This window comes from Berghia stephanieae, chromosome 1 (genome assembly GCF_034508935.2).
Source record: "Berghia stephanieae isolate SIO BIC M18660-M18661 chromosome 1, UCSD_Bste_1.3, whole genome shotgun sequence".
Taxonomy (NCBI): domain Eukaryota; kingdom Metazoa; phylum Mollusca; class Gastropoda; order Nudibranchia; family Aeolidiidae; genus Berghia; species Berghia stephanieae.
Window position 1 is genome coordinate 48,186,768 of NC_088360.1, and position 13,041 is coordinate 48,199,808.

The window sequence follows — 13,041 nt, forward strand, 5'->3', positions numbered from 1 at the left end:
GTCAAGCCCAATGAATTGCATTGAATTATAGGCACGAAGAAATGTCTTTGAGTTAAAATGGTACTAATATTGTTCAGGTTTTACGGTAATTGATTTTTTGTGTAGTTATATTGTAGATATTTACATGACAGTGCTGCAAGGTCTTTAATAGTGGGGAGAAAAAAAGATATCGAATTCCTGACCAAAGCTTTCACTTGTATCATATAAACAAGAATATAACTTGAATATAAGTTTTATAATTGTTTTTATTCATGTTTGTGTATATAAGTGTATCAATAAATTAAAATGCATGCAAGAACAAATTAAAAAAACATTTTTTTAAAAAACATATATTATTCACAATGAAAAATTTTGATATTAAGCCTTATATATTTGATCACTTGTGTTCAAATGTCTTCTGGAAGTTTTACCAATTGTCTAAGAAATCAAATCCTGTTGTTGGGATGTTACTATCTCTCTTTTCCTGAAACGAAATAAAAAATGACATAATGTCACAGAATTCACAAAAATAATCCAACAATCGTAATTGCAAAAGAAATTACTGAGCTTCGTCCGACTTTTAGTCATTAACATCACCAATCATAAACCTGATTATAAATCATTTCGAAATTAATCACACTTTGATTGACGAATGGAAAAACTGCAACATTTGCGGAGTAATAAGGCTATTACAAACAGGCACTCGTCTATATTAATTATTATACCACTGTATTGTGGAAAGTAATATAGATCGAGGCAAATCTTTTCAGCCATCAACCTGGGTGGGGTTCCTGACCTCCCGTAGTGGGCAGGGAGGTACATACTGCATCTTCTATCCCCTTATATTTGTTTTCAAACATGCTTTCTGTCTTTGTCTTAGAATAAGATTACTTGGTTTTGTTCTGGCCCTGGCCGGAGTCCTGGCTGGGAGGGAAACAGTCAAATGCATAGTTGTTTTGGGAGATGATATTTTTTTCCTTGTAAATCATCTCTCTGTTATGTATTGTTATATTTGTTATTTTAAATGTATAATGTAAGCATTTGAGTGTATTCCTCTTTGTTGGATTTTGTGCTTGTGTCCGGATGAGACTTATAGGTGATCTCAAACTAAGTACATTGGTGGTATGCTCTTGGAAACTACATCTGATCCCTATTTGTTCCCAGTTCCCCTTTGTCTTACTTTCTCTTGGCTGCTTTAATTGTAATTCTAGAACTTTTTACTATCCCATTTTCTTCCTTTTTACTGGTGCTGATATTACCTAAATGTGTTGCAAGCGCTGTAAAACCCTTAAAAACAAACAAAACATCAGCCATCAACTATTAAAATCTGTCCAGTAATAAAGTCTTTTGTTACATGCAAAAGAAGCTGGCAACAGGGTGACCAGATAGCAATTCCGAAGGCCAAAGTCAAATTAAAGACCGATCATTGTCCCCTTGCAGATGTTATAAAAAAAAGAATACTAGACGGCGATTTAGTGTTATCATTGACCCCCTACCTACCCTGTTTAAAAAAAAGAAATATCGAGGGGGGGGGAGGGGGCAGAGAAGAGCGTCGGAGGCAGAGAAGAGAGAGAGACAGAAAGTGAAAGTGGGAGAACGGGAGAGGAAGAGTGCGTTCCAACGTGATATTTAAAGTAAAGGAAGGAGATAAACTGAAAAACAAAACTGGGTTGACCTAACTGGGTAAAAGAGATAGGTAAATAGGTAAAAAATATAATCAAAATAACGTAAACTTGGGTTTTGAATTGTCGCCGGGAACGAAGAAGAAGAATTGTCGCAGATTCTCCTCAGAAGTTATTAAAGCAAAGAGTCGTCATGGTAAATAAATAAGTATCTTGTTACAGTGCAATTAGGTGCTGATCAAAATTAAATATAGTAAATATATATCAGCACCTAATTGCACACTAACAAAATATTTATTGACCATGAAAACTCTTTACTTTCCATCAGATCTAAAAAAAATTAATTAAAATTTCCTTTATTCATCCCCAAATCCCCAAGGGGGAAATTTTCATTAGGCTCTATTCCAATGGGAGACTGGAATATCCAAGGCGTCAGGTAGCCAGTCACTGAGATGGAGACAGGTGTTTTTTACAAAATTTTGATTCCATCATCAGGGATAGACACTAGGTCCCTTGCTTGAGAGGCAAATGCTTTACCAATTGAACAAACAAGATCCACATGTCAGCTAAGGAATCTGCACAAAATTCATGATTCATTGCCCATCATTATGTAGAAAAATGTGAGCAAGAGTTTGAAGAAAAGCAAAAGGCAGCCTATTTCAAAGAACGAATTGAATACCATTATAGTTTTTGTTGTTTTGCTAAAAACCCAACAAAAAAATTGAGATGAAAAGGAATTGCATTATGGCACATTTCCCAATCTTGGTTTACCTCAGGTTTAGAATCTGTGCTGATCATAAAGTCATTCCCTTGGCTTTCCACGGTTAGGACTTCATCTTTCTCATATGCTGTTAATGCTGAAGACACGTTATTGTGGGATGGTTCTTGCTTTTTCTCTTTGTCATTCTGCACATGGATAACAATTGAGCAAACGTTTATTTAAGAGTATAGAAGCTTTGAAAGACAATGGTCAGAAAGCAAGATATATACAGTTGAAGCAGGTAATAGGAACACCACAATATTGGATCAGCTGCTTAATTAGAACAATCTATCGGTGACAGAATTTTTGCAATAGAATTTCTACTGGTTAATCGGACCACATGCAGGTTAATTGGAACAATTTCGGACCTTCAAAACACTGTAAGAATTTTTTTCTTTCTAAGAACCAAAAAATATAAACATCTCTGTTGAGATCAACAATAATGGAATCATCCTGTTTCTTCAAATAAACAAACAATTCTGTTTAAGTAAAATGGTGTCAAGCTTATCGCCACCCATTCCCTTTTATATGGCATTATTTTATATATACTTCACCCCTTTGGCTGTCTTCGAGAACAAATAATGAGAGCACAGATAATGATGCAATGATTTATTTGCTTTTAATGCCATGTTAATTACAATTGTGCTAAGGTGTTGCAGTTTATGGTGAAACATGATTCATTTGGCCAGTTTTTGAAGAAAGGGGGATTGACAGTTCATTATACATGCATGGTCATTAGATATGATCATTCATTCTCTGCTATCATCAGGCCTACACACAGTGATATTGAATGCTATTTTAAACTGGAGATCAAAATTTTATATAACTAAGGATGTTCTGTATCGCTATTGTTATAATTCCCACAAAGGACATGTATGTAGACTTGGAAGGTTGTTCTGATTATAAAAGCATCTCATGTGTAATCGATTAATTGGAACATTGCTTAATTGGAATGAGTTCTGTGTAAAGGTGCTGATCCAATTAAGCGGCTTGCACTGTGTATTGAGGGCATCCAAATTAAACCATGTAAGTATGAGAGAGTCGTTTTTGAGAAAAAAAGTTTATATATTAGTGCAGCTTCTGGAATAATACTAGATCACATGATTAATCCTATCAAATAATGGGATTGTGGTTAATCTCTTTTGGACATAAATCAAGGGAGGGGTTGAGCTATATTAGAAAATAAGTTTTACAAACATAATTTTACTGCCCATGGCACTTGCACGTTTCGAATCGGATGCCAAAGAATAAGAGCTTTCAAACCAATACATATGAACATAGAATAAAAATATTAATGTATGAAGTTTTTTTATTAAGACTTGAAAATGAAAGAACAATTTCGTAAAATTCAAATAAGGCATTTTTGTTACTTTGCAGAAACTCTACAAGAGCTCAATTTTGTCATTGATGAATGTTCTTTAAGTGAAAAGAATGACAAAAACTTTCTACCTCGTTTATGACTTTTTCTTTGTTTTGGATATTCTTGTTTTCGGTGGGTTTCTTCAAGTTTTGGCAATTTAAAAGTAAGGAAATGGTAAATCAAGGAATAAAAAATATGTTTGGAAATATTTCTTATCCAATTTATTCCACAGTCAAAATCGCTTTGTGTGAAAAGTGATTTGGTGCATTCTAATGTAACAAAATATTTCAATAGTAAATATCAATTTTTTTTTCCTTAATATTTGGCTTGCATCTATTTAGCAACTCAGAGACAAAGCACTCCTTTCACTCAATCTCAATCCTTAATGTGCCCCCTTAGTTCTGTAGAAATGAAATAAATACTCAATAGACAAGACATCTGATTGATCAGCTATAAATGTAAAATGTATAAACCATGCATGTGTCTTGTTTTTATGGGTGTGTGTGTTTTTTGTTTTGTTTTTTTATTTTTTATTTTATGTGTTTTGTTTGTTTAGCCTGTGCAATTTTCAAAATTGTGGTGTTTCAATTCCTTTCAAACATTAAAAAAAAACCCAATCAAATATTCCAAAAATCCATTCTGAACAAAATAAATTTAAGTTTTTTATGCTTTTCGTTTGTTTTTTGTTTTTTTGAGGGGTTCAAGCTCACCTCCATTCCTTTCAACAGATGAGTCGTATGGTCAGGTGTGCTTTCAGCCGACCAGCCTTCTAACTCATTCGTCACAGTGTAGAGATTAGGCCCTTTGTGGCCCTGTGCTGGGGACTCATTTGGTGTAATGAGGTTGACATTATCTCTTTGGACCTGATATGGAGAGCCACTGCTGGACAAATCCGCACCTCTGTCAATTACCTGTGACGTTGGAAAATTGTAGGTGTGGACACTCTTCATTGGAATAGCATCCTTCTCCTTCTCTACCTTACCATTTTCACCTACAAAACTAGACCATTGTGTCTCTACTAATGGGTTGCTAAAACTGTTCTCTTCTTCATAGCTGTCAGAGCTCTTCTTGGATATCAACTGTTGTTCTCCTTGATCAGAACATTTCGACGGGGATCTCTTCAAGCTCGATGAACGTAAAATCTTTTTCGGTGATGGGGACCTCTTTTTTTTGTCTTTGCTATTTTTTCTCTTTTGAAAAGAGTCACTACGGCTAAGGTCTTGTAATTCTTGAGATTCTATTCTATTTTTGTCACTTGCGATGTTTTTCTCCACAGAAACTGCTGAAGAAGATTTGCATTGAGCATCTTCGTTTGTGTCTTCAAATGCTTCATTGATTTCTTCCCCATGCTTTTGACTTTTTGATTTTAATCCAAACTCAATAGACGGGCAGGGAGAAAGAGTGATATTTTTTTCAGCTTTTGCATAGTTGTCAATTATATCTCGACTCCAGCAATTTGCTGGGTAGGAAAATTGCTGCTCAGCACATTTCAAATTATCAGAGTTCTCGGTGTCTACCCTTGACGTTTTTGGTTGAGGCTTGGAAATATTTTCTGTCTCGAGATCTGCAAGGGTCAAATCTTGCTGACTCTGGTAATTTTTTTTTAAAGGAAGGAAATGAAATAAAAAAGGTCAATAAAAAAAACTAATGGAAAGTGTCGTATTTGTGACTAGATTAAGAGTTTTACAATCATCAGTTGATTCTTATCATTCTATCAACTCATTAAATTTCTCTAAGTAACTGTCAGAACTTTTAACATTGTTAACCAGGTTGACTAGAATCAATAAATAGAATGCATGGGTGCAAGTAGGTCAGGCCAAAAAAGCCTGAAATCCAATTCTAACAAAGCCTGAAACTTATTTTGAAATGTGACCTATTGCCTCAAAACGATTGTGTTGAGATGCTCTAGATGCCGGAAATAAATTAAAATCCATTTCAAAATGCCAGAAATTTTGCACCAATGAGAACAAAAATAAACAAATAATCATTAGGAAATATGTTGGGCAATGTCAAAACTTTAGTTCTACAATTTCCCAATAAAAAGAATAAATAGATTTTCATCGAGTAGATTACAAAATTAGACTCTCCTCAGCGTTAAAAGAGAAATTCAAATCATAATGGGAAATGGCATTACCAACTGGTTTCATATATATATATAATATATATATATATATATATATATATATATAATATATATATATATATATATATATATATATAATATATATATATATATTATTATATATATATATATATATATATATAATATATTGTTGTATATATGTAATTATATTATTTTATTTATTTTTTTTTTAGGGGAATTGTCAGCTGAAATGGCATTGTTAACCACAACTGTCAGCTGTCAATCAGGACCAATCAAATTCAAATCCTGACACTTGATTTCAAAAACTTTTTTTAACCAGTTAAAGATTGCTTTTATTGCTTACCCTTGACATCCATGAAAATGGACCAGAATGTTCATCTCGCCATGTCCATAGCTGAAAAAAAAAAATGGTTTTAATCAGAAAAGGAAGAAAAGTGAAAACAGGTTGAACCATGAATGTCTCAAGACTCATTCACAATATCATGTGCCTTCCTTTGCAATTTACGCAATTGTTGACTTACGCAATCAGGTTGACGGTAATGCGATCAATCTAATCTTTATTCAGAGCAGAAATTTCACCACTTCTGCGCATTGTTCATAGTGCACAAAACAAAGACAACATCTCTCTCTCTCTCTCTCTCTCTCTCTCTCTCTCTCTCTCTCTCTCTCTCTCTCTCTCTCTCTCTCTCTCTCTCTCTCTCTCCTCATTCATTATTTTGCGGTTCTCTGACTGAATACATTGATTTTGGCCAAAAAACAATTATTGTAATGAATTCAAACATAGATCAATTAAATTGGCCTAAACTAATTGAAGTCTTAAGTTTTTTATTCGGCTCAATTTAGCTGATCAATATTTTAATAAAAATTTTCTGTCCAAAATCTTTTATACAAATGTATTTTGTCAGAGGACAGTAGTGACAGTTTGAAAGGGCATTAAAATGTTGAGATTTTTCACAGCCAAATACTTCAAAACTTCAACTTCAAGATCGAAGATGTAGTTACCGTTGACCCTTCCCCTCCACCCAATCTAACCCATGCCAGTATGGCCATTGTCTACTTTCAACACCAAGTACCTATATACCTAAATACACATATGACTTGTCTAATTCACAATGTATTGCCTCAACATCTCTATCTCCCTTTTCTTTCTACACATATCCCCTTCCCCTTTCTATACCCCCGTCCTTTTTCACCTTTCAACATCCCTATTGAACCAAGTAGAGCTGCTGTTTTAATCCAACATTATTGTATTAATCCCTGGCAAAGTTTTCCTTCACTCTCTGGCAATAGGGATCAAGGAATCATGTGTCTTTAATTTGTCACTGGCCTCGATGAAATGTTTGGCTGATGTGAAAATTGACAACAATCTTTATTTTCCCTCTCTTATCTTTATGTCTCTTTGGGATGGGACAGGGTAAAAATAATTGACATAAAATTGAAAATCTACTTAAGCAACCTCAACTTATATGGCGTCATAATATATCTGTTTTGGATTTGTTTGTTTTTTTGGCAAGGACCATCTTTGGTTGCATCCTTTTTTTTTTTTTTTTTGGAGGGAGGGGGGGGGGGGTCTGTTTTTCATGGATCCTCTTTTTGAGGCAAAATTCTATATGTGCCATTAATACACTACATATTAAACTTCAAAAAGACATCCATTTTATAATGGTGCATATGTGATAGAGACCACACCTCTAAATTTATGGACAAGAAATTCAAGGCAATAATCGCAGCATAAAAAACTGACAGTGCAAAAAGGAAGCATTTTATATAAATTTAGAAAAACTAACCTTATAACAGGATCATGAAAGTAGAAAGTTATATTTTAGCACAATAATAATATGTAAATAAGAGAATTGAACTACCAACAGCGTTCAATAAGGAGTCTTTTTATTTTTCGATTTAATAGCTTATAGTTTAAGGTCTACCAAGATATGCTCAGAGCATCTCATGTGATGCCTTCCACCAATCAGTGATGTATTATAATAATATGTAAATAAGAGAATTGAACTATCAACAGCGTTCAATAAGGAGTCTTTTTATTTTTCGATTTAATAGTTTATATCTAGATAGTTTTAATCTACCTAAGATATGTACCATTTGACTTACGTCGTTTTCAAAGTCCACATTTATTTTCTGGCCACTGTTTAAGTACAGTCTTGGGAAAGACTCTTGGATTACGTTTTCATCACCTGAGCTATAAACTGAAAGACATTGTCTCACATCATCCTCAACATAAAGGAGATCAAGAAGTTGGTCCCTTCTATGGCTATCAAATTCATTCCATTTTTCGCCGAGGAACTTGATCAGGGATCTTTGCTCTGAAATAATATTCTTGCTTAGCACATTGTTGTGGGAGAAGTAACTGCTTAAAATATTTTCTGAGATTAAATTTTGAGAATCATTGTCCAACTTTTCCTCACGGTTTTGCACTATTTCTTCGCTATCCATTCTTCGCTAGCCCTACTTCACACAAAACACGGAAGCGATTCTGAAATAGAGTTGAAAGTTGATTTTGATAGTGAAAAATAAATGTGGCCAAGTCAGAGATGAAATCAATGCTCATGCATGTTTTAAATTATCGTGCAGCATATTCAAAATTAATATAATAAGATGATTATCTTTTTAATCGTAAAATGAAGCTTTCCGCAATGAACATAGATCGATGAAACCACAAGTCCGAGAGGGGTACTGGCCCTACATAACTACGTACTGTTTATATATTCAGGGCATTCACTTCCGTTAATTTTCATTTTGATTATAAATCACAGTTGTCTCCCATGGTCAACGATTTTGTACTCGAACCAAATTCAGATTATACTAGCAGACAAGTTTGGACTTGTTTAAAGACTAGGTGCAAGATCCATGTATTTTGTTGATATATATATTTTCTTAATGATTACGAAGGCGCAAACAATTGTAAGTCAAAATGTTGGATACCCCGTATTATATTTCTAACTGTCAATTGCATTGTGTATAATAATTTATTGTATTGTTTTCTGCAGGGAATGCCGATCGTGAGAAAAGTGTATGCAAATTTAAAAGGTCATGTTTACATCGTATTCCCAATCTCTCTTAAATGTCAAGATCTATCAAATTCATTGCCGTATTCAATCTCGATAGTTAATTTATACCAGATGTGGTTAACATTGAATATGTTGCATTGAGTCATTCAAGATGAAATACAGCAAACAGTGATTTAGATTCTTGAAACGTTTTTTCTTTGGGTCAAAACCGTGTCAGAAGTGCCACCGCCCTTCTCTCTGATTGGCTAATCGCTCGATGTGTGATGACATCATGCCTAATGAAAGGCACCTAGAGAGAGAGAGGGGAAGAGAGGTAAGCTGACGACTTAAAAATCATTTCAGTTAGAGCTTCTCGTGTTATAGTCGTTAAATCGCCTTAAGACATCTTAATTTGATCGTTATAGTTGTGTTATAAAATGTTACAAGAAGCATAACAATAACATTTGGTTATTATATTACTGTTGTTCTTAATAGACTGGTTCGTGTTAGTTAAAAGATTCTTTGGACTTCTCATTTCTGGATGTTTAGATACTAGACGTCTATCATTAGGCTGTTATTGTTGTTGTTAAACGATCTACATTATCGGTGTTTATATTTCACGATATAACTGAATCATTCTGTTTTTCTTCGGATCGATTTAAGGTCAGTGCTTATGTTTTTCTCATTGTCTTTATTTGAATTGTGTTAATGTATCTCTCAATCCAATACATGCGATCATAATTTTTTTTGTTAATTATTGAAACTTGAAAGGTTTGAATCCCTGGGCAAGGCACTTATCTATGTGCAGTCCAACTTCAAGTCGATACTAGTGCAAAATGGATGCAAATAATTAGACAACATACTATGACTTTGTTGGTGATGTCGATGGCCTATCCGTGACTCGTCTTTTTTTTTTTAACAAATCAAACTATGTTGAGAGAGGTCACTGACCGAATGGGTGTATAGTATTTTATATCATTACCCAATTAACGTAGGTGTTACGTGGGTACCGGGCTATAGGCAGTGATGGACATTGCAAGAATACTGATACAAAAAGGACGTCTAACACGCGACGAGCACTGTATGAAATGAAAATTTGGTTTCATGTGACTATTTGGAGGGTTTGTGAAGAACATTGAATATTTTGGTGAATACACGGAAGTGAGCTAACATGTTTAATCTGCTATATTATGTTACCTACAAATCACGAGAGAACTTTCTCTGAATTAAATAAAAAATTGAATTCGCTTGTCCGTTAAGGTACCTGTAATAGCCTGTAGCATTGTATAGCGCATCCAGAGCGGTTAAAACGCACGGACGAATGATCAATATTGCTCTTACTCGTTGGTTCATGTTTACAGAAAGGAGGGTTGTCTAAACCTTTTTTCTTTCTTTTATTGACAAGTGGTATCAAGCATTATATAATTGTTGTCTTTTACAACCAAGAAGTCCATTAGAGTTAAAGCCTCACGACACATAATGGAGTCGTTGTTTGGGTATTCCCTTTCATTAGCATTTAAAGGACGTAAAAAAATGCTTGAAACTCTTTAGACAGGACGCTAGTCTATCTCAGATTACTTTCGGCTATATCTAACTGATCCAGCTATCCATTTATTGCTGGGTGAACATGGGTGGGGAGTGGAGGTAAGGACCAAATAAAAATCTCTACTGCATCTCTGATCGATATTAGTGCAGGTGCTTGTGAGACGAGTCTTGTAACAACTGAACGAGCTGTACGTCCCCCTTTTTTTAAAAAGTAAATAAAAATGTTAAAATTATAATAAACGTAACTAATTTTTAACGTAATAACACAAGGTTTAAGTTAGGAATGGATAAATAATATAGATTAGACGGTGAGTGCCTTGTCCGTACAGATTTTGTCTGCTTTTGATTAATGTATTGCTATTGAACTAGCATGCAGTGTTGACACTGTCGTCGTCGTCGTCTTCTAATTTGTATATTCATTCATTTGTTTATTTATTGTTTCGTAATGAGAGACAAAAGATGAAAATTAAAATTTTAAAGACAATCTCTCTCTCTCTCTCTCTCTCTCTCTCTCTCTCTCTCTCTCTCTCTCTCTCTCTCTCTCTCTCTCTCTCTCTCTCTCTCTCTCTCTCTCTCTCTCTCTCTAAAAATCATTAAATTATGCGCTTGTTAATCAGAGTTGGAGATCGTAATCTATGAAGTGATTAGTCTCTATTAATAGTGTTGCACCGAGATAATATTATGGTTTCACAACGCACAGTGTCGAAGTATGTCGGGGGTTATTAATAAGATCTAAATTCAGTGTGTTGTAGAGAAAAATGAGAGATAGTCCATGCTCAATAATTCTGTGATTATTAGCACGATTTTATTTGATTAATACTTATTTTCATCGTCTTCACCGTCATCATTATCATCATCATCGTCGTCGCCGCCGCCGTCGTCATTGTCGTCGTCGCCGCCGTCGTCATTGTCGTCGTCGCCATATTATTATTATTATTATTATTATTATTATTATTATTATTAGTAGTAGTAGTAGTAGTAGTAGTAGTAGTAGTAGTAGTAGTAGTAGTAGTAGTAGTAGTAGTAGTAGTGGTGGTGGTGGTAGTAGTAGTAGTAGTAGTAGTAGTAGTAGTAGTAGTAGTAGTAGTAGTAGTAGTAGTAGTAGTAGTAGTAGTAGTAGTAGTAGTAGTAGTAGTGGTGGTGGTGGTGGTGGTGGTAGTAGTAGTAGTAGTAGTGGTGGTGGTACAAGTAGTAGTAGAAGTAATAGTGCCAATTGAAACAATACAGAGATATTGAGTAATGAAGGCGATCAACTTGTCAAAAAAGAAAATTCGTGCTTTTGCTCTTTTTAAGCATACCTAGTAGATTGAATATCTTGTTATCTTGTGTGATTATTTGGTATCTCATATATTATATAAATATCTTTTTTGGCATCTTTTTATTCATAGTTCCTTTTCTTCTTCTTCTTCTCCTTCTTCTTCTTCTTCTTCTTCTTCTTCTTCTTCTTCTTCTTCTTCTTCTTCTTCTTCTTCTTCTTCTTCTTCTTCTTCTTCTTCTTCTTCTTCTTCTTCTTCTTCTTCTTCAATATAGGAATCATTTCACAATTTCCTGGGCATCCTCTTATAACTTGATGAATCCCATATTAATTCTAAATTCGGAAATTTATAGTTTTGTCTTTTTGTTTTTTGTTGTTGTTTTTTTTTGTTTGTTTGTTTGTTTCGGTTTTTTGGGGGTTTTTTTTGTTTTTTTTTTTTTTTTTTTTTTTTTTTTTTTTTTTTTTTTCTAAATATTATATATTATATAATTAAACTTTTTTTTTAAAAATACAGCAATAGAAAAAAAGAGTAATAATAAAATTCCCTTTATTCATCCCACTTGGGATTTTCTTTAGGGTCAATTCCAAGGGAGCACTTGAATAACCAAGACGTCCAACTCAGTGCAGCGCCTCAAACTGAGCTAGAGCGAGGTGACTATTTCATTAGGCCACGCAGCTCAGCGAGTATTCGAATTCGGTACCGCTGAGACACGCTGTCCCATAATATTCACCAATGATTTCAACACTGTTGCTGCTTCTATATATGTATTGTTTTCAAATTGCATAATTCGTTCCCACTCTCCGTCCAGGTGTTATTCTTTGCCTGTGATTCAAGATCTTTTATGTTTCAATTTAAGTACAAGTATTCAGCGCGCCATTAATTAGGAAAAGAAGCCATTGCTTTGTATTGCCATTTGAGAGCTATAGCATGTCATCAAAAATTCTTTTGAAGATAATTTTACTAAGAATAAGAAATAAAATACGACCTGAAATTGGGGAGATGCAATTTGGTTTTGTTGAGGACAAGGGTACCAGAAATGGAATATTCACATTATCAATGCTGATGGAAAGATGTATTGAAGTAAATAAAGATCTGTATATGTGTTTCATCGACTATTCAAAAGCCTTTGATAAAGTACAACACGAAAAACTATTCAAAATTCTATCATCCTTGGACATTGATGGTAAAGATTTAAGAATATTACGGAATTTGTACTGGGAACAAGAAGCAGCAATGCGTGTTGACAATGAACTAAGCAGTTTTACACCTATTAGAAGAGGAGTTAGGCAGGGGTGTGTTTTGTCTCCAGATTTATTCAACCTCTATAGTGAAATGATATTAAGAGATATCGAACATAAGAAGGGGGTGTGTATTGGAGGAAAGAATGTAACAAATCTGAGGTATGCAGATGAT

General features: G+C 34.2%; 2 protein-coding genes across 2 annotated transcripts in view; one reads left to right on the forward strand and one right to left on the reverse strand.

Moving 5' to 3' along the window:
- Window positions 1–227: 227 nt before the first annotated feature.
- Window positions 228–8,987, reverse strand: LOC144976700 (uncharacterized). Its single transcript, XM_078921058.1, has 5 exons — window positions 7,932–8,987; window positions 6,169–6,219; window positions 4,432–5,310; window positions 2,373–2,507; window positions 228–463 (listed from the first exon to the last, which is right to left on the reverse strand). Exons 1-5 carry the CDS (start codon window positions 8,271–8,273, stop codon window positions 407–409), a joined length of 1,464 nt encoding a protein of 487 aa, XP_078777184.1. The 5' UTR covers window positions 8,274–8,987; the 3' UTR covers window positions 228–406.
- A 155-nt stretch (window positions 8,988–9,142) lies between these two features.
- LOC144976709 (uncharacterized) overlaps window positions 9,143–13,041 on the forward strand; it is a 27,221-nt gene continuing 23,322 nt past the window's right edge. Inside the window, exon 1 of the mRNA XM_078921070.1 lies at window positions 9,143–9,490. The gene's annotated coding sequence lies outside the window, so the exon portion shown is untranslated. The remainder of the gene's footprint in view (window positions 9,491–13,041) is intronic.